Genomic DNA, 24910 nt, shown 5'->3' with positions numbered 1-24910 from the left:
TTCTTTGTCACCAGACAAAGGGCTGGGATTTTCCAGCCACGCTCACCCCAAGACTGGAAAATCCCACCCAAGGTCAACACATGCTCTGTGTCCCGCCTGCCACAATTCCCGTGGTGAGTGGGACGGGAACATTCCACATTAGCTTTCAATTTCCAGATTTTATGAAGTGAATTTAAATTCCACCAGCTGCCCCGGTGGGATTCGAACTCATGTCTCTCAGAGAGTTTAGCCTGGGGTCTCTGGATTACTAGCCCAGTGATAATACTACTGCGCCAGCATCTGACGCCGGAGTGGGGCGACTTCTTGCAAGCTGTGCCCAACATACCTTCTAATTCTATCTTTTACTCTCATTCTATGCTTCTAAAACTAACTCTCTGAGAGACACGGGTTCGAATCCCACCGGGGCAGCTGGTGGAATTTAAATTCACTTAATAAAATCTGGAAATTGAAAGCTAACGTGGAATGTTCCCGTCCCACTCACCACGGGAATTGTGGCGGGCGGGACACAGAGCATGTGTTGGGTGGGATTTTCCAATCTTGGGATGAGCGTGACTGGAAAATCCCACCCCTTTGTCTGGTGACAAAGAGCAAAGAACAGTAGAGCACAGGAACAGGCCCTTCGGCCCTCCAAGTCTGTGCTGACACAGATGCCTCTCGAATCTAATATTTTCTTGTCTCTATGTGTTCCATATCCCTCTATTCCCGGCCTATTCACGGATCTATCTAGATGCCTTTTCCAAACTCTCTAACAATGCTTTATCTTTCTCTACACCCTAGCTATGACTGTAACACCCCATTCTGCACTCTCTCATTTCCTTCTCTATGAACGGTATGCTTTGTCTGTACAGCGCGCAAGAAACAATACTTTTCACTGTATGTTAATACATGTGACAATAACAAATCAAATCAAAACCCCCCCACACGACAATAGCTTCACAGCTTGTGTGTTTACCTCGCCGAAGATAAAGTTTAACTCTCTGTGGTTTTATCTGGATCACGTTATCTCCGGAGTTTACGAGAGACTTGTCCACCTGCAGCTCCATGGTATTCCGCGGGTTGATGATGTCGACGTGTTTGCAACCTCGTTGCTTCAGCGCCTCCACCAAATCACAGCGTGCGGAATTCGATTCTCCAGCCTTGGTGAAATTCTGCATGAGAAGTTAAAATGTTCAGATTGAAGTATCATAGTTTGGAAGCTAAACTGTGCGGAAGCTAAACTGTCCAAATTAAAGTTTCATGCCTTCTCTGTACAGTAGTGGAAAATGTTTATCAGCTTACAGGCCTTCAAAAGGAGACAGTGTCTGTTATTTCAGCATGAACAGGCTAATCTTCATCTGCATCGGCCCCATAACATTCTGCTTTTCCGCCTCTGTCTGGAGACAATACACATCTCTTTAACCTGTGTTGAATGCTCCCTCCACCCACATTATCTGTACCTTTAAGACCTGGCTGGCTGTAGAGATTTGCCATCTAATTAGTATTCTGTAACTTGATTTCTGTGTCTGTGCACTGTTGGAGAACAGATATCCACCCCATCTGACGAAGGAGCTGTGCTCCGAAAGCTTATGGTATTTGCTACCAAATAAACCTGTTGGACTTTAACCTGGTGTTGTGAGACTTCTTACTGTGCCCACCCCAGTCCAACGCCGGCATCTCCACATCATTTCCGCCTTCACCAGAGGGTGAGCAAGACCAGATTTTTCCATAACAAATACCAAAGGTGAGATATGGGGATATGCTATGCAAATGAAGGGTTAGCAGCAGTCAGTTTTTCATCGAATGAGAAAGGATGAAAAGCCAGGATTTAATTGGTGAATATGTCTGCAAATGAAAGATTGAAAAAATTGCTTCTTTCTGATTTGCTGTAATTGACTATAATTACCAAGTTGTTTGTTTGTAACTTCAGAGACCCTTGCAGGACGACTGCAGGCTGCTTTTCCCTTGTGCACAAGGCCTCACATCGGATTATCCATGGTGTCTAGTACTGTTTGTACTCAAGTCAAGTGTCTGAGGTTGCTGGTACCCAGGATCTCTGACACCGCCTGCCTGTCCCTTGAGCTTAGAAAGTGTTAGGTCCATTCATTCGTTCGAATAGACGAGGGGATAGCACTGATACCAGTTTTAAAATGTTTTTCTTTGATTGAACAGAACTTAAAAAGTTAACATGGCAGAAGCAAAACAGCGAAATTGGAGGCCTTGAACTGAATTTTAACTTTAACGTGAACTGAACACATACATTCTAAAATCCAAAACATATTTCAATCCTTATCCCATTATTGGAAGTGTTTTTCGCAGGCTGTCTCCATCTAGGAAAACAATCCTTGCAGCTGCTGCTATGGGAAACTGTTGTTTGCCTGCATTGTGTACCCTTCAGGAATGCAGTCAATCTTTAGCTAACCCATCATGCCTTATGATTCCACATGTAGTCAGGTTATCTACAATTAGTCAGCTGAGCAGAGTTAGTTAACCCCTACAGTCTAGCATTTAAATGTAATTGTGCAGAGGGAGAAATATCTTAAAACAAAGTCTTTGTTATGACTGTAGCAAACAGGGCTAAGCTTACACAGGATCCCTCAGAGAGGCCATGCACTCACATATGCTTCAGAGATCCCCAAGTAGGTTCCCTGGGTTGAAGGAGGGGCGAGAATGGCAAACCAATCAGATTGTTAGCAGGAACAGAGTCATCCAGCGCCCATCAAGAGAGAAACAGAGTTGACGTTTCAAGTCCTTTGACTCTTCGTCAGAACGGAAGGGACGGAGAATGGAGAAACTGCAACAAGATTCTCATTGTTGGTTGGTTAGCACTGTTGCCTCGTTGGTTAGCACTGTTGCCTCACAGCGCCAGGGACCTGGGTTCAATTCCAGCCTTGGGTGACTGTGTCTATGTGGAGTTTGCACGTTCTCCCCATGTCTGCGTGGGTTTCCTCCGGGTGCTCCGGTTTCTTCCCACAGTCCAAATATGTGAGGGTTCGGTTGATTGGCCATGCTAAATTATCCCTTAGTGTCAGGGGGATTAGAAGGCCAAATACATGGGGTTACAGGGATTGGACAGGACCTGGGTGGGATTGTGGTCAGTGCAGGCTCAATGGGCCAAATGGCCTCCTTCTGCACTGTAGGGATTCTATGATTCTATGTAGCAGATGACCGGGTGTGGGAAGGGGCGGGAGGGTATCTAGCAATGAGGAAATACATGTCTATAGGCTATTTAAAAAAACGGGGGTGAAGATGGAGGAGAAAGGTCACAATTTAAAGCTGCCAAACTCAACATTGAGTTCCAAAGCTGCAAGGTGACCAGCTGGAAGATGAGGCCAAATGGCCTCTTCTGCACTGCAGGGATTCTATGATCCTGTGAGCTGTATTATAGAACCCTACAGTGCAGAAGGGGGCCCGTTCGGCCCATCGAGTCTGCACCAACAACAATCCCACCCTGCCCTATCCCCATAACCCCATGCATTTAGCCTAGCTCGTCTCCCGACACTAAGGGGCAATTTAGCCTGGCCAACCCGAACCTCTTTGCACTATGGGAGGAAACCGGAGCACCCGGAGGAAACCCACGCAGACACGGGGAGAACGTGCAGACTCCACACTGACAGTGACCCAAGCTGGGAATCGAACCCAGGTCCCTGGTGCTGTGAGGCAGCAGTGCTAACCATTGTGCCACCATGCCACCGATATGTGAATGCACTTTTCCCTAAGACCACAGAAGTCCTTGAACGGGACTCAAACCCTAAATTTGAACTCTAAGAATATCCTTAGGAATTATTAACATACATATATCTCATCCTCTCTTCCGTCACAAACTAGACTAATTTCAATCAACATCCCATTTATCACCGATATAATCTACACCAATATTTTAGACTCACACCAATTTTTACAGATGCACCATAGAAAGCATTCTTTCCGGGTGTATCACAGCTTGGTATGGCTCCTGCTCTGCACAAGGATCTACAAAAGGTCGTGAATGTAGCTCAAGCTATCACGCAAACCAGCCTCCCATCCATTGACTCTGTCTACACTTGCCTCGGAAAAGCAGCCAGCATAATTAAGGACCCCACGCACCCCGGACATTCTCTCTTCCACCTCTTCCATCGGGAAAAAGATACAAAAGTCTGAGGTCACGTACCGACCGACTCAAGAACAGCTTCTTCCCTGCTGCCGTCAGACTTTTGAATGGACCTACCTCGTATTAAGTTGATCTTTCTCTACACCCTAGCTATGACTGTAACTCTACATTCTGCACTCTCTCCTTTCCTTCTCTATGAACGGTATGCTTTGCCTGTATAGCGCGCAAGAAACAATACTTTTCACTGTATGCTGATACACGTAACAATAATAAATCGAATCAAATCAAACTGGCTCCCTCATATCTGCTGCCAGCAGTCCCACTCTGAAGGATTTGGTTCGGTTACTGGTGAGCCCGAGTGTAATTTCAGATGTGGGCACTGTGCTCGACATTGCGAATGGTGCCACTGTACAGAATGAGGCTTACCAGTGCCTTACACCAGGCGCAGTTTGGACCCAAGTTAATACAGTCCTCGCAAGTCGCTTCTGCGTGTGTGGGATTGCAGGCAATATCTAAAACAAAATAGAAAATTGGTTCATTTACTGTTACAACGATTATGATTATGAAGGTCACAGGTAGAAAAGGAGATAATTGGCACATCAAAACTACATAGCGCCACGTTCGCGGTCTATCATCATAAGAGAGTACTGAAAGGCCTGGATAGAGTGGGCACGGGGAAGATGTTTCCATTCGTGGCAGAGACTCGGATCCCTTGGCCACAAAAAACAGAAAATGCTGGAAAATCTCGGCAGGTCTGACAGCATCTGTGGGGAGAGAATAGAGCCAACGTTTCGAGTCTGGAAGACCCTTCGTCAGAGTTTCGTCTATGCTCCGGTTTCCTCCCACAGTCCGGAAGACGTGCTGGTTAGGGTGCATTGGCCGTGCTAAATTCTCCCTCGGTGTACCCGAACAGGCGCCGGAGTGTGGCGTCTAGGGGATTTTCACACTAACTTCATTGCAGTGTTAATGTAAGCCTTACTTGTGACATTAATAAAGTAAACACTTAAAAACCTTCCTTGCAATATTATGGCCAGTGAAGTGCTTGATTTGAAATTTGGTCACTTTGCTGCAGGAAAAATGGCAGCCAACGTTTGGACAGCAAACTCCCACCCAGTGAAGAGATAATGAGCTGACGTTCTGTTTTGGTGAGATTGGTTGGAGGATAACCATTGGCCAGGAAGATCCATTGACACGATCCAAGCCGGTTGGTGAAGCCAAAACCCAGATAAATAACTTCTTTTAATCGAGAGAGTTTATTGGTCCCACTACCCACATCATTATCATAGAATCTCTACAGTGCAGAAGGAGGCCATTCAGCCCATCGAGCCTGCACTGACCACCATCCCACTGAGGCATTTACCCGAGCTAGTCCCCCTGACACTAAGGGGCAGTTTAGCATGGCCAAGACACCTAACCCGCACATCTGGTTAGGTGAATTGACCCGAACTGGTGCCGGAGTGTGGCGACTAGGGGAATTTCACAGTAACCTCATTGCAGTGTTAATGTGAGCCTACTTGTGACTAATAAACTTTACTTTACCTTTGGACTGCAGGAGCAAACCGGAGCACCCGGAGGAAACCCACGCAGACACGGGGAGAACATGCAGACTCCGCACAGACAGTGACCCAAGCCGGGAATTGAACCTGGGTCCCTGGCGCTGTGAGGCAGCAGTGCTAACCACTGTGCCACCGTGCCGCCCATTATTAATACAGATTGTAAACGACTGTGGTACTAGCACTGATCACTGTGGCATTCTACCAGTTAAAGCTGACAATTAAAAATGCCCTCTTTATCTCAAGTTTGCCAACCTGAAAGTGACCCATTTATCTTGACTCTGCTTCCCTTAGTTAGCCAGTCCTCACAACATATAAGAAGCAATTTGATGAGCCGTGGCATACACGGTGGCACAGTGGTTGGCACTGCTGCCTCCCAGCACCAGGGACGCGGGTTCAATTCTCGGTCTGTGTGGAGTTTGCACATTCTCCCCGTGTCTGCGTGGGTTTCCTCCGGGTGCTCCAGTTTCCTCCCACAGTCCAAAGATGTGCAGGTTAGATAAGTTAAGTTTATTTATTAGTGTCACAAGTCGGCTTACATTAACACTGCAATGAAGTTACTGTGAAAATCCCCTAATCGCCACACTCCGGCGCCTGTTCGGGTAACACTGAGGGAGAATTTAGCACGGCCAATGCACCCTAACCAACATGTCTTTTGGAGTGTGGGAGGAATCCGGAGCATCCGGAGGAAACCCACGCGGACATGGGGAGAGAACGTGCAGACTCCGCACAGACAGTGACCCAAGCCGGGAATTGAACCCGGGTCCCTGGCGCTGTGAGGCAGCTAACCACTTTGCCACCATGGTGCCCCTGGATTAGCCATGGTAAGTGTGTGTGCTTTCGGGGAGAAGGCGGGACAGAGGACCTGGTAAGATATTCTGTCAGAGGGTCACTGCAGACTCGATGGGCCAAAGGGCCTCCTTCGACACTGTAGGGATTCTATGATATGATGATGACAAGGCTATGGACCAAATGATGGAGAATGGAGATTTGAATAGATAGCTACTTGATGGCCAGCATAGACACGATGGGCCAAAGGGCCTCTTTTTGTGCAGGAAATCTCGAGACTCAATGTGGTGTGGTTGAGATGAGCAGTATAGATATATATACAGTTAACAGGAAGGTAAGTAAGAATGAGGAAGGAAATGTTCTGCCGAGAAGGTTATGTAAGAGGGATGGGGAAAGACAAATGGGAAGCACAAACAGCTTCATAGACTTATAAGGCCAAATGGAGCAAATATAGATCACAGCAGAGACACAGGATACTTTGTTTTAACTTGGCTGAAAAATGGGCAACTCTCAAACAGCCCAAGCAGAGACTTGATGCAAAATATGTCAACCGGGAAACAACGGGTGGGATTTTCCACGCAACCCGCCACGCGTTTCACCACACCGGGAGGCAGCCGAAGGCAGGATCTTCTGGTCCCGCCCATTGTCAACGGGGATTCCCGTCGGTGCGTCCACGGTGAAACCCGCGGCGGGGAGAGTGCCGTCGGCGGGACTGGCCGGCAAGTTCCGGCCAACGAGTGAAGGAACCAGTGAGACAGATGTGAGGGGGAATAGGTTATCATAGAATTCCTACAGTGCAGAAGGAGGCCATTTGGCCCATCGAGTCTGCACCGACAACAATCCCACCCAGACCCTATCCCATAACCCCACGTAATTCCCCCACCACTAAGGGGCAATCCCACCCAGACCTTTTCCCCATACCCCAAGTATTTACGCCACTAATCCCCCTAACCTGCACATCTTGTGACACTAAGGGGCAATTTAGCATGGCCAATCCCACTAACTTACACATCTTTGGAGTGTGGGAGGAAACCGGAGCACCCGGAGGAAACCCACGCAGACACGGGGAGAACGTGTAGACTCCACATATACAGTCATCCCGAGGCCGGTATTGAACCCGGGTCCCTTGCGCGGTGGGACAGCAGTGCTAACCACTGTGCCACCGTGCTTCCCAAGGTAAAGGGAGGAATAAAGAGACTCAAGAGGAATAAGGTGGAGAATAAAGAAACACAGGAAGTAGAGAGTGACGCAAACAGGGAAAGGAGAGAGGATAACAAGAGGACAGAAGGCAAACGGTACAGGGGACTCAGTGGCGTAGAGATGATATCACGTGACTGGTGATCCAGAGGCCCAGCTGGGAATTTGGGTTCACATCCCATCACAGCAACTGGTGCAGTTCAAATTCAATGATTAAAACAGGAATTGAAAAGCTAATCTTAGAAACGGGGAGGCAATGGTCTAGTGGTATTATCACTGGATTATTAATCCAGAAACTCAGCTAATGCTCTGGGGACCCGGGTTCGAATCCCGCCACGGCAGATGGTGGAATTTGAATTCAATAAAAATTATCTGGAATTAAGAATCTACTGATGAAACCATTGTTGGAAAAACCCATCTGGTTCATTAATGTCCTTTAGGGAAGGAAATCTGCTGTCCTTACCTGGTCTGGCCTACATGTGACTCCAGAACCACAGCAATGTGGTTGACTCTCAACTGCCCTCAGGCAACTAGGGATGGGCAATAAATGCTGGGCCAGCCAGCGACGCCCATGTCCCATGAAAGAATACGTTTTTAAAAAGACCCAGGGTAAAGAAATGTTAGAAATCTGAAATAAAGTGTTTGCCCACAGTGAATGAAGATCGAATCATAGAATCCCTACCGTGCAGAAGGAGGCCATTCAGCCCATCAAGCCTGCACTGACCCACCCAGGCCCTATCCCCATAACCCCATGTATTTAGCCCGCTAATTCCCCTGTCACTAAGGGGCAAATTTGCATGGCCACTGTCAATCAGGCCATTGAGTTTGGCTATTGGAGTATGAACTCCCTGATTAAGGAGTCAATTGATGAGCCAATCAGGGAGTCTTTTCCTTGTATTTAGCCGGGCGTGTCAGTTCCTCTGGCACCCCCGAGGGTAGACTGTTGACTGATAGCACTCTGTGTACTGCTGTTAGAATTGTAAATATTCTGGTGAAGGGACTTCTGCTTCCGAAGACTTATTACAGCCACTCAACCTACGAAGCTTTAATGTTGAGAATGTGGTGAAAGTGGTTCTGTTTCCAAATTTTATTTGCTGTTTTGAATGCGACTTTGAGGTATAAAAACATGAAAAAGAACCCTACTAATCTGTTAGCAGAACCGGCCCATCCGTGACAGTGATTAGTTTATTTTATTTATTAGTGTCACAAGTAAGGCTTACATTAACACTGCAATGAAGTTACTGTGAAATTCCCCTAGTCGCCACACTCCGGCGCTTGTTCGGGTCAATGCACCCTAACCAGCACATCTTTCAGAATGTGGGAGGGAACCGGAGCACCCGGAGGAAACCCACGCAGACACGGGGAGAACGTGCAGACTCCACACAGACAGTGACCCAAGCCGGGAATCGAACCCGGGTCCTTGGTGCTGTGAGGCAGCAGTGCTAACCACTGTGCCACCGTGCCGCCCCGTTGTGTGTGTGAGCGGGTTGCAATGTGAGCAATGGTGAGCTGGGTGTAGAAGTGTATAAAAGGGAACAGTAGCTAGGCTCACAGAGCGGTGACCAACAAGGTGAACCGAGGCCGAGAGAAGGGGATTTGGTTGGAGTGGGAAAGGAGTTCTGGCTTTCTGACAAATTTGTGGTTTGTGTCTTTTGAGGCAGTGGATGTTTATAATTCCGTCCAGTGTTCAGTGCAAACCATTGCAAAGAAAGAAATCAAACTTGCAAATAAACTAAAAAGCCAGAATAAATAATCGAGTGTGTGAAATGGCGGAACAACGTGGGGGGTGAGGGTCTCAATTGCAATATTTGGGAGTTTGTGGGCAGCAGGAATCATAGAATCACTATCATGCAGAAGAGGCCATTCTGCCCATCGATCTGCACCAACTCTCCAACAGAGTATCTTACCGAGGCCCTCTCCCTGACCCTACCCCCGTAACCCTACATATTTAGCATGGCCAATCCACCTAACCTGGACATATTTGGACACTAAGGGACAATTTAGCATGGCCAATCCACCTAACCCGCACATCTTTGGACACTAAGGGACAATTTAGCATGGCCAATCCACCTAACCTACACATCTTGGGGCACGAGGGAGCAATTTAGCATGGCTAATCCACCCTAACCTGCACATCTCTGGACACTAGGGGGCAATTTACCATGGCCAATCCACTTAACCTACACATTTAACCCACGCAGGCACGGGGAGAATGTGCACAGTCACCCAAGGTTGGCGCTGTGAGGCAGCAGTGCTAACCACTGTGCCACCATGCCGCCCCATAGACTGAGAATCAAACCCAGAGCCTGTAGTTTAGGGACCCAATATACCCAGTAAGACCTCCCAGATCCAGTGAGCAGTCTTCAAAAAGACTGCAAAGCATTTTTGGAAGGACCCGTGGTTATGAAGGGCAATATCTCCCTTTCTTTCTGTGTTACCTTTCCAGGTGCATTTAAGCTCGTATTCACTCACCCGCCAGTCCTGTTCCCAACACAGAGACGAACGCCAGCTTGAAGAAGAACCACTTGGCCATTTCCTGCTTTGAAAAAAAAGAATAGATCCAGATCACAATCTCCAATTTGAGTCTGAATGCTGAACGTGAAGCTCACTCGTTCATTAACACACCCCAACTTCCAGCTTGTTCAGTATTGTTCACCACAACACCCCCAATTTTACATTATTTTTATTCATTTGTGGCACCTGGGCGTCTCTGGCTGGACCAGCATTTATTGCCCATCCCTAGTTGCCCTTGGAGGGCAGTTGAAAGTTAGCCCCATACAGGGCTTGGGACGCCCTGTTGAAGTTGTACAAGACATTAAGATCCCTACAGTGCAAAAAGAGCCCATTCGACTAAATTGCCCCTTAGTGTCCAAAGATGTGCGGGTTAGGTTGATTGGCCATGGTAAATTGCCCCTTAGTGTCAGGGGGATTAGCAGGATAAATTTGTGGGGTTACAGGGAGGGCAATTGAGAGTCCACGATGCCGGAGTATGAGTCAACATTATGGTTCCCTTTCGACACTTCCTCCAGTACCACACTTCCTCTCTGAAATCATGGCACAATCCAGCACTGGTTAGTGACTGAAATTCTGTCTCCTCATAATTTGAGTGAGTTCCTCCTGGCAATGCACCCTGAGGAACTATACACTTCAAAAAATTAGTGACCCCTCAACCTAACACATTGCAAAATTGTTGCCAAACCTCTACAGACACAGAGTGACGTCGAATTTACAGCATTGAAACAGGCCATTCAGCCCATCCAATCCCTGACGTTTGTGCTGTGCTTCCTCTCACCCTGCCTCACTTAACATGACTAACGTAAGTCCTCCATTTCCTTCTGGCTCACAAACTTCCCCTTGGATCCCCGGCCTTTTGGCTAAGATCAAGTGTAGTATGGATTGGATGCTGCACTTGGTTGAGGTCATTAGGTTACATTGAAGCTTCATATGTTTCATATGAAGCAATTTTTAAAAGCGGCATCTCGGCCTTTTGGCTAAGATGCAGATGAGCTCAAGTCTTGGAGGAGGAACCTCCCCCTTCTCCAATCAGCTTGGCTCATGTAGATCAGGCCCAGGACAGGGTGATTTTGGTCACTCGCCCTGTCTTGTCAGCCTGGATCTGAAATATCTCAACTTGTTGAGACTCTGAATTGGATTTGATTTGATTGAATTGGAAAAGTATAAAAAAAACTTCTCCTTGGATCCATCTGAACTGTTGACCTCTATGGCTTTCTCTGGTAGTCACTCTCACCGTCCTCTGTGTATTGAAGATTCTCTGGAATTCACTATTTGATTTCTGGGTTATATATAGATATAGTGTCTCACTTTCCGCTTCAGAACAAACAGTAAAATAAAAGCAAAATACTTGCTGAAAAGCTGAAATAAAACAGAAAATGCTGGAAAAACTCAACAAGTCTGATAATGTGTGTGGAAAGAGAAACAGTTTAAAGTTTAAAAAAAATTATTGTCACAAGTAGGCTTACATTAACACTGTAAATTAAGTTACTGTGGAAATCCCCCAGTCTACACACTCCGGCGCCTGTTCGGGTACACTGAGGGAGAATTTAGCATGGCCAATGCACCCTAATCAACATGTCTTTCGGACTGTGGGAGGAAACCAGAGCACCCAGAGGAAACCCATGCAGACACGGGGAGAACGCGCAGACTCCGCACAGACAGTGACCCAAGCTGGGAATCGAACCCGGGTCCTGGCGCTGTGAGGCAGTAGTGCTAACCACTGTGCCGCCCAAACAGTTAACATTTCCAGTCTGTACGGCCTTTCAGCAAAGCTCGTAAGAACATGTTGGGCCCGATTTTACCAAAGATTCGTGCCTGTTTTCGGGCGCAAAATCGCGGTAAATTCGGGTGTGGGGCCTTTAACGCGATCTGCACCCGAATCCGAGCAGATCGTAGCTTTACCGACACCCGATTCGGGCGCAGATCCGGTCCGCGCCCGAATCGGGCGGCCCGACGATTTAAATGCATTTGCATGCATTTAAATCGATTTAATGAACCGCCCGCCCAACTCTACCACCAAATCCCACTTTACCACCGCGCGGGCCGATCCGGATCCGCGTTTTTAGCGACCTGCTAAATAAAAGTCGGAAGCCGGCGCTTCCTCAGTGAGGGTTGGCGAGGAGGTAGGTGCGTGGTGTCCGAAAGCTCTCCGGTATTTACGGGTGTCTTGTAGTCGCAGCCATTCCGCCATCCCGGGTCGGTGGCAGCTCTGCGAGTGTGTTGGGGAGGAGGAGGGGGGAGGAGGGGGGGAGGATGGATCTCTGGTTGGGGGGGAGGAGGGGGGAGGCGGGGGGAAGGATGGATCTCTGGTTGGGGAGGAGGAGGGGGGGAGGATGGATCTCTGGTTGGGGGAAGGATGGATCTCTGGTTGGGGGGGAGGAGGGGGGGAGGAGGGGGGAGGCGGGGGGAAGGATGGATCTCTGGTTGGGGAGGAGGAGGGGGGGAGGATGGATCTCTGGTTGGGGGGGAGGAGGGGGGAAGGAGGGGGGAGGTGGGGGGAAGGATGGATCTCTGGTTGGGGGGGAGATGGGGGGAGGAGGGGGGAGGCAGGGGGAAGGATGGATCTCTGGTTGGGGGGGCGGGGAGGACGGGAGGAGGATGGATCTCTGGTTGGGGGGAGGAGGAGGGGGGAGGAGGGGGGAGGAGGGGGGGAGGATGGATCTCTGGTTGGGGGGGGAGGAGGGGGGGATGAGGGGGAGAGAGGGAGGATGGATCTCTGGTTGGGGGGGAGGGGGGGAGGAGGAGGGAGGTTGGATCTCCGGTTGGGGGGGGGGAGGAGGGGGGAAGGAGGGGGGGGGATGGATCTCTGGTTGGGGGGAGGAGGGGGGAGGAGGGGGGGAGGATGGATCTCTGGTTGGGGGGGGAGGAGGGGGGGATGAGGGGGAGAGAGGGAGGATGGATCTCTGGTTGGGGGGGAGGGGGGGAGGAGGAGGGAGGTTGGATCTCCGGTTGGGGGGGGGGAGGAGGGGGGAAGGAGGGGGGGGGATGGATCTCTGGTTGGGGGGAGGAGGGGGGGGAGGAGGGGGGGAGGATGGATCTCTGGTTGGGGGGGAGGAGGGGGGGATGAGGGGGGAGAGAGGGAGGATGGATCTCTGGTTTGGGGGGGGAGGGGGGGAGGAGGGGGGAGGTTGGATCTCCGGCTGGGGGGGGCGGAGGGGGGGGAGGGGGGGGGAGGATGGATCTCTGGTTGCGGGGAGGAGGAGGGGGGAGGATGGATCTCTGGTTGGGGGGGAGGGGGGGAGGATGGATCTCTGGTTGGGGGCAGGAGGAGGGGGGAGGAGGGGAGGAGGATGGATCTCTGGTTGGGGGTGGAGGGGGGGAGGAGCGGGGGAGGATGGATCTCTGGTTGGGGGGAGGAGGAGGGGGGAGGAGCGGGGGAGGATGGATCTCTGGTTGGGGGGAGGAGGAGGGGGGGAGGAGCGGGGGAGGATGGATCTCTGGTTGCGGAGGGCGGGGAGGACGTAAACCATTCATTATCTTTACTGTTAAAGGATAGGAATTGAAACATTTGAATATTTTAATTCCTATGCTTTAACAGTAAAAAGCATCTCTTTTCAAAATATTGTTACACTTTAGAAAGTTAATAAACTAATTTTTCTGCATAAACTACCATTACATTCATTTGATCTAAAATATTAAACTTCTGACACTGTTTAAGTCGATCCAAGATGTTCCTGGGACTAGAAATTTCTTCTAAAGAACTGTTGCTTCAGGATATATGCTACAAGTACTGGGTTTGATATATATTTATTTTACAATCTGTTGATGGGGAGACGTCTCTGTGACAACAGGAATGAACAGACACTCAAAATGATTTGAATGTATTTTGTTCTGTGTGGTCGAAGATTCTCAGAAATGCACATTTTATTTTTCACTTGAGCCCTGCAAGTAGACACAATCAGCCCAAAATAACCCAAGCAGCTCACATTCATTACTGAGACTAAAGTAGACAGTTGAAATTTATTGCAAGTGTAATCTTTCGACAAAAGCTTTGAGTTTAATAGCGTTATCAGATTGTTAGAACAATATTTTCTCTAACAAGAGCAGGTATAATTATTGCCAACTCTTCCATGTGTCAGAGAGCCGATCTCTCTGCTTTTCTTTCTCACCCCGCCCAGGCGCGCTGCTTCAGATTTTTTTCGAACTGCGCATGCGCAGTTCAGAGCTCCGATCGTTCCGGCAGCGCTAAGCCCCGCCCACTGCACGGATCGGACCGGAGCCGGCAAAAAGCGCGTGGGCGCGCTGGAAAGAGGATTCCGGGCTCAGATCTGCATTACGCCCGGATCCGGCCCGTAGACTCCAAATGGTAAAATCGGGCCCGTTGTGCGTCCAACCGATCCAAACTTCATGTAATGTTCAAGAGTTCCATCAAGTCACCCCCTCGTCTTCCCCTTTACAAGCCCAGCCTGTCAATCCTTTCCTGATAGATATACACATACATCTCTCGTGCTCATCTTTGTAAATCTTCTCTGCACTCCACATCCTTTTGAGAATATAGTCACTCACCAAGCTGCCTTGGAAACATATCGGCCGTCCCTTCCCTGAGGCTGGGTCAAGATTCTGGAACTCCCTCCCTAACAGCAGTGTGGGTGTACCTACACCAAACGGACTGCAGGGTTCAAGGCAGCGGCTCACCAGTCCCCTCACAGGGGGCAATTAGGGATGGGCAAAAAAATACTGGACCCCACCAGCAATGCCCATGTCCCATAAGATGAATGAAAAATATTAGAACTCCCAGCGTGGTCCGACCAAGGTTTAACTTAAGTCGAGGATAATTTCTCTACTTTTGGATCTAGACCCGAGTGATTGGTTTGCATTTGTCAGGTTCTTACTGACCCTGGATTTTCATTTGTCTGATTCCTTTGCTCCTACATCTCATTTACGTTCATATTTTTAAGTTTCATAGAATCCAGACAGTGCAGAAGGAGGCCATTCGGCCCATCGAGCCTGCGCCAACCACAATCCCACTCATGCCCTATCCCTGTAACCCCACGTGTTTACCCTGCTAATCTGCCGGACACTAAGGGGCAGTTTAGCACGGCCAATCCCCCTAACCTGCACATCTTTGGAGTGTGGGAGGAAACAGGAGCACCCGGAGGAAACCCACACAGACACGGGGAGAATGTGCAGACTCCGCACAGACAGGCACCCGAGCCCGGGAATCGATCCCGGGTCTCTAGCGCTGTGAGGCAGCCATGCTAACCACTGTACCACCATGCTGCAGGTCTCCTTACCTAAGGAAGGATCTACTTGTCATAGAGGGAGCACAATGCAGGTCCACCAGACTGAAACCTGAGATGTCCTATGAGGAGAGATTGGAGAGGCTGGACCCGCAGTCTCTAGAATTTTGAAGAATGAGAGGTGATCTCACTGAAGTGTGACAAAATCCTCCAGGCCTCGACAGGCTTGCTGCAGGAACACTGTTTCCCCTGGTTTGACGGGGGACATAGAACATAGAACAGTACAGGCCCTTCGGCCCTCGATGTTGTGCCGAGCTTTGTCCGAAACCAAGATCAAGCTATCCCACTCCCTATCATTCTGGTGTGCTCCATGTGCCTATCTAATAACCACTTGAAGTTTCCTAAAGTGTCTGACTCCACTATCACAGCAGGCAGTCCATTCCACACTCCAACCACTCTCTGAGTAAAGAACCTACCTCGGACATCCTTCCTATATCTCCCACCATGAACCTTATAGTTATGCCCCCTAGTAACAGCTACATTCACCTGAGGAAATAGTCTCTGAACGTCCACTCTATCTATCCCCTTCATCATTTTATAAACCTCTATTAAGTCACCTCTCATCCTCCTCTGCTCTAAAGAGAAAAGCCCTAGCTCCCTCAACCTTTCCTCATAAGACCAACCCCCCAAACCAGGCAGCATCCTGGTAAATCTCCTCTGCACTCTTTCCAGTGCTTCCACATCCTTCTTATAGTGAGGTGACCAGAACTGCACGCAATATTCCAAATGTGGTCTCACCAAGGTCCTGTACAGTTGCAGCATAACCCCACAGCTCTTAAACTCAAACCCCCTGTTAATAAACGCTAACACACTATAGGCCTTCTTCACAGCTCTATCCACTTGAGTGGCGGGGGCATATCTAGAACCAGGGACACAGTCTCAGAATGTGAGGTCGGCCATTCAGGATCTAGATGAGGAGGAATTTCTTGATTCAGAGGCTGGGAACCTTTGGAGGGATTGTGGAAGCTCAAGCATTGAACATTGTCCAAAGCAAGGGTTGATACGTTTCTAGAGGTGGCACAGTGGTTAGCACTGCTGCCTCTCAGTGCCAGGGACCCAGGTTCAATTCCCGGCTTGGGTCACTGTCTGTGCGGAGTCTGCACGTTCTCCCTGTGTCTGTCTGGGTTTCCGCCGGGTGCTCCGGTTTCCTCCCACAGTCCGAAAGACGTGCTGGTTAAATGTATTGGCCATGCTAAGTTATAGAGTCATAGAGGTTTCCAGCATGGAAACAGGCCCTTCGGCCCAACTTGTCCATGCTGCCCCTTTTTTTTAAACCCCTAAGCTAGTCCCAATTGCCCGCATTTGGCCCATATCCCTCTATACCCATCGTACCCATGTAACTGTCTAAACGCTTTTTAAAAGACAAAATTGTACCCGCCTCTACTACTCCATCTGGCAGCTTGTTCCAGACACTCACCACCCTCTGTGTGAGAAAATTGCCCTTCTGGACATTTTTGTATCTCTTCCCTCTCACCTTAAACCTATGCCCTCTCGTTTTAGACCCCCCCTACCTTTGGGAAAAGATATTGACTTATCTATGCCCCTCATTATTTTATAGACCTCTATAAGATCACCCCTCAGCCTTCTGCGCTCCAGAGAAAAAAGTCCCAGTCTATCCAGCCTCTCCTTCTAACTCAAACCATCAAGTCCCGGTAACATCCTAGTAAATCTCTTCTACACTCTTTCTAGTTTAATAATATCCTTTCTATAATAGGGTGACCAGAACTGTACACAGTATTCCAAGTGTGGCCTTACCAATGTCTTGTACAACTTCAACAAGACGTCCCAACTCCTGTATTCAATGTTCTGACCAATGAAACCAAGCATGCTGAATGCCTTCTTCACCACTCTGTCCACCTGTGACTCCACTTTCAAGGAGCTATGAACCTGTACCCCTCAATCCCTTTGCTCTGTAACTCTCCCCAACGCCCTACCATTAACTGAGTAAGTCCTGCCCTGGTTCAATCTACCAAGATGCATCACCTAAGTTGCCCCTTAGTGTCCAAAGATATTTAGGTTAGGTGAATTGGCCATGCTAAATTGCCCCTAAGTATCCAAAGATCTGCGGGTCAGGTGGATTGGCCATGCTAAATTGCCCCTTAGTGTCAGGGGCATTAGCAGAGTAAATGCGTGGGCTTACGGGGATAGAGCCTGGGTGGGATTGTTGTTTGCTCAGGCTCGATGGGCCGAATGGCCTCCTTCGCACTGTTGGGATTCTATGAAAAGCAACTAAATTATCCAGTGTCTCAGATCATGGAATCATTGTCATTACCTGGCACTTGAGAGGCGCGAACTTTACTTGCCACTTGTCAGCCCAAGCCTGGACATTGTCCAGGTCTTGCTGCATTTGGACACGGGATGCTTCAGTCTCGAGATTGCGAATGGTGCTGAACATTGTGCAATTATCGCCAAACATCCCCACGTCTGACCTCATGACGGAGGGAAGGTCATTGATGAAGCAGTTGAGGACGGTCGGGTCCAGGACAAGCGGTCAGACAATGATGTCCCAAACACTCCCGGGATGCTACAATCTATCTGAACACCAGCGCCCCAACCAGTTACACAAGATTCAGGGATGATGTGGAGATGCCGCGTGAGTCTGGGGTGGGCACAGTAAGAAGTCTCACAACGCCAGGTTAAAGTCCAACAGGTTTATTTGGAATCACGAGCTTTCAGAGCGCTGCTCCTTCATCAGGTGAGTAGAAGTTAGTTCACAAACACGGCATATATAGACAAAGACACAAGTCTTTACAGGTACAGACAGTGCGAGTGGAGAGAGGGATAATCACAGGTTAAATCACCTGTAAAGACTTGATTATCTGAAAATATTGACATTCCAACCATTATGTGGCACGGTGGCGCAGTGGTTAGCACTGCTGCCTCACAGCGCCAGGGACCCAGATTCGATTCCCGGCTTGGGTCATTGTCTGTGTGGAGTTTGCACATTCTCCCTGTGTCTGCGTGGTGCTCCAGTTTCCTCCCATGGTCCGAAAGACGTGCTGGTTAGGGTGCATTGACCTGAACGGGCACCGGAGTGTGGTGACTAGGGGATTTTCACAGTAACTTCATTGCAGTGTTAATGCAAGCCTTACTTGTAACGAAGAAATAAACTTTAACTTTTGACTTTATTATCTTGCAGTTGTGCCTTTGTCTATATTTGCCGTGTTTGTGAAACCTCCCTCTCCACTCACCAAGCACTCAGAAAGCTCGTGATTCTAAATAAACCTGTTGGGCTTTAACCTGGTGTTGTGAGACTTGTTACAACTTTCAGGGAATGTGACCTGAATAACGTGGGGCACTGGCTGACTGATGTTGCTGATATTCGCTGCGGTGGGGGAGGAACTGGAGGAGACAGAGTACGGCGACGCTCGTTGCAACAGGAAATGCTGTGGGGGATGGTTGTAGGCATTCATAAAGGTCTCCGGTGAACTCGCTGGGACAGCACAGCTTCCTTATTCTCTGTCTCACTGAGAACGAGATCTGTTGGAAGACTGAGAATTCCTGCGAGCCCGCTCACTATTTGTCGTACACCTCCCCGCCAGGACCATCACCTGCTATCAGTATTAGTTCCAGTAATGATGGATTGAGAAAGGATGGTATGAAGACATTCTGCGCCCTGAAATAGGTTGACTTCTGAGACAGCAGCGTCAAGTCACAGACTCTCCCAGTTTCTCCCGGTCACCCCCAGAGTGAACTAGTTTATATAATCTTGCAATGAACCCCCAGTTGGAGGCCGCCATGCTTAATTACCAATTTAAAACAGGTCTTTTATTGCAATACAATTCCAACATTCACAACCGCAAGCGTGGAGGTCTGTGCGGCACACTGGGTTAGAGGCCCTACCTCTGAGCCAGAAGCTCCGGGTTCGAGTCCCACCCCAGGACTTGATGGCAAACGAAGGAGCGTTCGTCACGCAGTCAAACAGGTCAAGTGTCAACCTGCCAAACACGCCAATGGCTGGCGGTAAGAGGGGGAGAGACTCCTGGTCAGCCACACATGATGTGGAGATGCCGGCGTTGGACCGGGGTAAACACAGTAAGAAGTCTAACCAGGTTAAAGTCCAACCATACTTGGTGCATGGTGATTATGAGCTTCTGGTGATAGGATAGTGACCTGTTCCAGGAAAAACCTCCCCAGGGGAACAGATGAAAGTCTGCCTTGGTGCGGACAGCAGCAAAGGTGGCACGGTTGCACAGTGGTTAGCATTGCTGCCTCACAGTGCCAGGGACCCAGGTTCGATTCACGGCTTGGGTCATCGTCTGTACGGAGTTTGCACATTCTCCCCATGTCGGCGTGGTTTCCTTCGGGTGGTCCGGTTTCTTCCCAAAGTCCAAAGATGTGTGGGTTAGGTGGATTGGCCATGCTAAATTGTCTCTTAGTGTCCAAAGATGGGCAGGTTAGGAGGATTGGCCATGCTAAATTGCCCCTTCCTGTCAGGGTAAATACATGGGGTCATGGGGATGGGGCCTGGGTGGGATTGTTGTCAGTGCAGGCTCGATGGGCCAATCTTTCTGCACTGTAGGGATTTAATGATCTTGTAAAAAGAATGTTTGTTCTGTCGAATCTTTGAGGCAATCGTGTGGTGCGCTGAATGGTCGGAGTATCGGTCTTTTGCTCTGCTGCCCTCTCTGCTGGAGAGGTGTAAGTGAAGTTAGTTCAACAATGGCTGCCTGCCGTGAGGCTACCAGTCCGGCCTCGCCCACATGCCCGCCTGCCACCGGGGTGGTCCGGTCCCAAGTCAATGGGATTTTGGCTGGGGTGCCAAATCTCCTGCTGGGGGCAGGGGGAGGGGCGGGTCCCACCGTGATGGCGACGGAAGATCATACCCACTCGTTGACCTTTTCAGTGCAATACCCAACCGAAAGGTGGCGTGAGGATGGGATTCAAAACCCGCGCGAGCAAAGCACAATCAATTAGCAATTTACCGGTTGCCGGAGAGGGGTCGGTGTGAGAGTTTGGTCCACCATTTACCGTCAGAAGGGTCTGAACTATGTCTGAGTGAGATTGGAATCAAACGCAGTCGAATACCCCACCATAATCTAACAATGTCGGATTGTGGAGAGATGTTTGCAAAGTATTTGCCGGGTGACTCAGCTGGCAGGAATTGGCACTCTTCTCTTCCAGGCTGGCTGGACAACACTTCCCTTTTCTGACAGAGTAACCCCACAGGCTGCTGACCTTCCAAAGTTAGTGTTTAACAAACTCCTGGAACAAAGGGTTACTTTGTTACTGACAACCGGCTGAAGCAAAGACAGAAGTTAAAGCTAGGCCAAGTGAAGGTGAATCACGATGCACCATGGTGTGGAATTTACAGAGCTCAGTACAGGTCAGAGGTCACCATGTCCAAAGATGTGCGGGTTAGTTGGATTAGCCATGCTAAGTTGTCCCTTAGTGTAAAAAAATGTGTAGGTTCGGTGGATTGGCCATGCTAAATTACCACTTAGTGTCCAAAGATGTGCGGGTTAGGGGGATTGGCCATGCTAAATTGCCACTTAGTATCCAAAGATGTGCAGGTTAGGTGGATTGGCCATGCTAAATTGTCCCTTTGTGTCCAAAGATGTGCAGGTTAGGTGGATTGGCCATGCTAAATTGTCCCTTAGTGTCCAAAGATATGCAGGTCAGGTGGATTGGCCATGCTAAATTGTCCCTTTGTGTCCAAAGATGTGCAGGTTAGGTGGATTGGCCATGATAAATTGTCCCTTAGTGTCCAAAGATATGCAGGTTAGGTGGATTGGCCATGCTAAATTGTCCCTTAGTGTCCAAAGATATGCAGGTTAGGTGGATTGGCCATGCTAAATTGTCCCTTAGTGTCCAAAGATATGCAGGTTAGGTGGATTGGCCATGCTAAATTGTCCCTTAGTGTCCAAAGGTGGGCAGGTTAGGTGGATTGGCCATGCTAAATTGCCCCTTTGTGTCCAAAGATATGCAGTTCAGGTGGATTAGCTATTGTAAATATGCTTACAGAGAAAGCGCGGGAGGAGCCTGGTGGATGCTCTTTCAGAGAGTCAGTGCAGACTTGAGGGCTGAATTGTGGGGATTCTATGATACACCTCTCACAAATCTCCTCTCAACCTTCTCTTCTCCAAGGAGAAAGGTCCCGACTTCTTCAATCTATCTTCATGACTGAAGTTCCTCATCCTTGTGAATCTCTCCTGCATTCTGTCTGATCCCCACATCCTTCCTGAAGTGCAGTGCCTGGAACTGGACACAGTAACTCCAGTTGAGACTGAACTAAGTGTCTTTATACAAGTCATAACCTCCTGTTCTGCCCCTGTTAATAAAACCCATATACAGTATACTGCACCCTTCATGCAGAAAGCTGAACGCAATAATGATACCCTCACATCAGAAATCAGTTCTCCAAACACCGGAAACAATATTCCTGATTATCCAGGCCGGAATGGATCAATTGGGTTAATTTACCCTCCGAAATACGAGAGCTTTTCTCACAAGAGGGTCACTATTCTCACACAGGATGTTGACATATCTTCGTCAAAGAGTTGTGTTTTCCAACTCTTTTTTCTTATCAACTCGTGGGACACCAACGCCCACCAATGCCTCTACTTTCTCAGAAGACTAAGGAAATTTGCCGTGTCCGCTATGACTCTCATCAACCTTTACAGATGCACCAGAAAAAACATAATTTCTGGTACGGCTCCTGCTCTGCCCAAGGCCACAAGAAACTACAAAGGGTCATGAAGGAAGCCCAGTCCATCACACAAACCAGCCTCCCATCCATTGACTCTGTCTACACTTCCCACTGCCTTGGCAAAGCAGCCAGTATAACTAAGGACCCCACGCGCCCCGGACATTCTCTCTTCCACCTTCTTCCGTCGGGAAAAAGATACAAAAGTCTGAGGTCACGTACCAACCGACTCAAGAACAGCTTCTTCCCTGCGGCCATCAGACTTTTGAATGGACATACCTTGCATTAAGTTGATCTTTCTCTACACCCTAGCTATGACTGTAACATTCTGCACTCTCTCCTTTCCTTCTCTATGAATGGTATGCTTTGTGACAATAATAAATCAAATCAAATCACATGACTCTCGCTGACTGGCCAGCATTTATTGTCCATCCCCAGTTGCCCGAGGGCAGTTGAGAGTCAACCACATTGCTGTGGCTCTGGAGTCACACGTAGGCCAGACCAGGAAAAGACAGCAGATTTCCTTCCCTCAAGGGATATTAGTGAACCAGATGGGTTTTTCCAACAATGGTTTCATGGTCATCAGTAGATTCTTAATTCCAGATACTTATTTTATTGAATTTAAATTCCACCATTTGCCATGGCGAGATTCGAATCCGGGTCCTCAGAACATTAGCTGAGTTTCCGGACTAATGGTCAAGCGATAATACCACGAGGCCATCACCTCCCCTATATTGGACTGACAACTTGAGAGTACAAATCCAGGCTGACACTGCAGGACTGAGACAGTGCCAGACTGTTTGAGGAGTTTTTTTAAATTCACAGGATGTGTGCAATACCAGACATTATTTAGACCATAAGACATAGGAGCAGAATGAGGCCACTCAGCCCATCGAGTCTGCTCCGCCATTCAATCATGGGTGATATTTTTCTCATCCCCATTCTCCTGCCTTTTCCCCATAACCCCTGATCCCCTTATTAATCAAGAACCTATCTATCTCTGTCTTAAAGACACTCAATGACCTGGCCTCCACAGCCTTCTGCGGCAAAGAGATCCACAGATTCACCACTCTCTGGCTGAGGAAATTCCTCCTCATCTCTGTTTTAAAGGATCGTCCCTTTAGCCTGAGGTTGCGCCCTCTGGTTCTAGTTTTTCCTACTAGTGGAAACATTCTCTCCACGTCCACTCTATCCAGGCCTCGCAGGATCCTGTAAGTTTCAATAAGATCCCCCCCTCATCCTTCTAAACTCCAACGAGTACAGACCCAGAGTCCTCAACCATTCCTCATACGACAAGCTCTTCATTCCAGGGATAATTCTTGTGAACTATTATTTGCCCCATCCCTAATTGCCCCTGCAAGGCTGCTGGTGAGTTTCTTTCCTGAGCCCTACAGTCCGCCTGATACAGGTCAGATGGGCTCTCGGTTTAAGTATCTCATCCAATAACAGAACCAACCTGACAAAGTGGACATTCAACTCCGGACCGCAGTGCAGTCTTGGTTCAAACATGGACAACATTTCCAGAGATGTGAGTGGCTGCTCTTGACGTCGAGCTTGGCCGAGCGTGGCAAGGGGCCCCAGTAAAAAATGAAGTGGGGATCCAGGGGACACTGTCCACTGTCACACTGAGCACAAAGGAAGTTGGTTGTGATTGTCAAAGGTCAGTCATCTCAGCTTCAAGACATTGTCCTCAGGGTTCCTCGGGGTTAGTGTCCTCAACCCAACCACCTTCAACTGCTTCATCAATGACCTTCCCTCCAGTATAAAAGGGATCTATTTGCCACTTACTCGGATGCTGAAGCAGTCTCTGTCACCCACATCAAAAACGGAACAATATGTGGGTTTGCGCTGATAAATGGCAAGTGACAATCACACCACACAAGAGTTATTCTTGAGTGTTGTCGGAGCTGCACCCATCCAGGCAAGTGGGGAGTATTCCATCGCACTCCTGACTTGTGCCTTGTAGATGGTGGACAGGCTTTGGGAAGTCAGGAGGTGAATTACTCACTGCAGGATCCCCAGCCTCTGACCTGCTCTTGTAGCCATTGTGTTTATATGGCTCGTGAAGTTCAGTTTCTGGTCAATGGGAACCCCAGGATGCTGATAGTGGGAGATTCAGTGATGGTCATTGGTAACCCCCAGGATGCTGATAGAGGGAGATTCAGTGATGGTCATTGGTAACCCCCAGGATGTTGATAGTGGGGGGGATTCAGTGATGGTAATGCCATTGAATGTCAAGGCGAGATGGTTAGCTTTTCTCTTGTGGGTGATGGTCATTGCCTGGCACTTGTGTGGCATGAATGTTATTTGCCAATTATCAGCCCAAGCCGATATTGTCCGATCTTGCTGCATTTGGACAAGGGATGCTTCCATCAGTATCTGAGGAGTTGCAAATCCACAAACTCTGCCACGTAGAAGAATATGGGCAGCAGGTGCCATTATCACCAGCAAGTTCCCTTCGAAATCACACACCATCCCGACTTGAAACTAGACTTTGACCCTTCGCTGTCACTGGGTCAAAAACCTGGAACTCCCTTCCCAGCAGTGCTGCGGACAGGACTTAACTGGGAAAATTCTACTTTCCCAGGCTGGTTCTGTTTAATCGGACGAGATAGAACAGTACAGCACAGGAACAGGTCCTTCAGCCCATGATGGAAATACTAAAACAAGACACCCTTCTGCCCCTCAGACTGGGTGTGACACGTCATCTGCTGCTTTTTGGGACATTAACAGGTGTCGAAAATGATTGAAAAGACTGGTTGATATTTCATTGCTTTGTAGAGTCACAGAGTCATAGAGGTTTACAGCATGGAAACAGGCCCATTGGTCCAACTTGTCCATGCCGCCCTTTTTTTTAAACCATGAAGCGAGTCCCAATTGCCCGCATTTGGCCCATATCCCTCTA

General features: G+C 48.8%; 1 protein-coding gene across 2 annotated transcripts in view; it reads right to left on the bottom strand.

The window, feature by feature from the left end:
- The window catches only part of LOC144503905 (integrin beta-2-like), a 76398-nt gene that overhangs the window by 33053 nt on the left and 18435 nt on the right, over positions 1-24910 (bottom strand). Inside the window, exons 2-4 of one of the 2 annotated variants that reach the window (XM_078228964.1) lie at positions 10078-10144; positions 4493-4578; positions 953-1148 (exon numbers count right to left, since the gene is read on the bottom strand). In XM_078228964.1, the coding sequence (XP_078085090.1) occupies positions 953-1148; positions 4493-4578; positions 10078-10144 (349 nt within the window). The remainder of the gene's footprint in view (positions 1-952; positions 1149-4492; positions 4579-10077; positions 10145-24910) is intronic. The other variant, XM_078228965.1, reaches the window with a different exon arrangement.

This window comes from Mustelus asterias, chromosome 14 (genome assembly GCF_964213995.1).
Source record: "Mustelus asterias chromosome 14, sMusAst1.hap1.1, whole genome shotgun sequence".
Classification (NCBI taxonomy): Eukaryota; Metazoa; Chordata; class Chondrichthyes; order Carcharhiniformes; family Triakidae; genus Mustelus; species Mustelus asterias.
The sequence above is the reverse complement of the archived record's forward strand: the minus strand, read 5'-3'. Positions and strand labels throughout refer to the sequence as shown.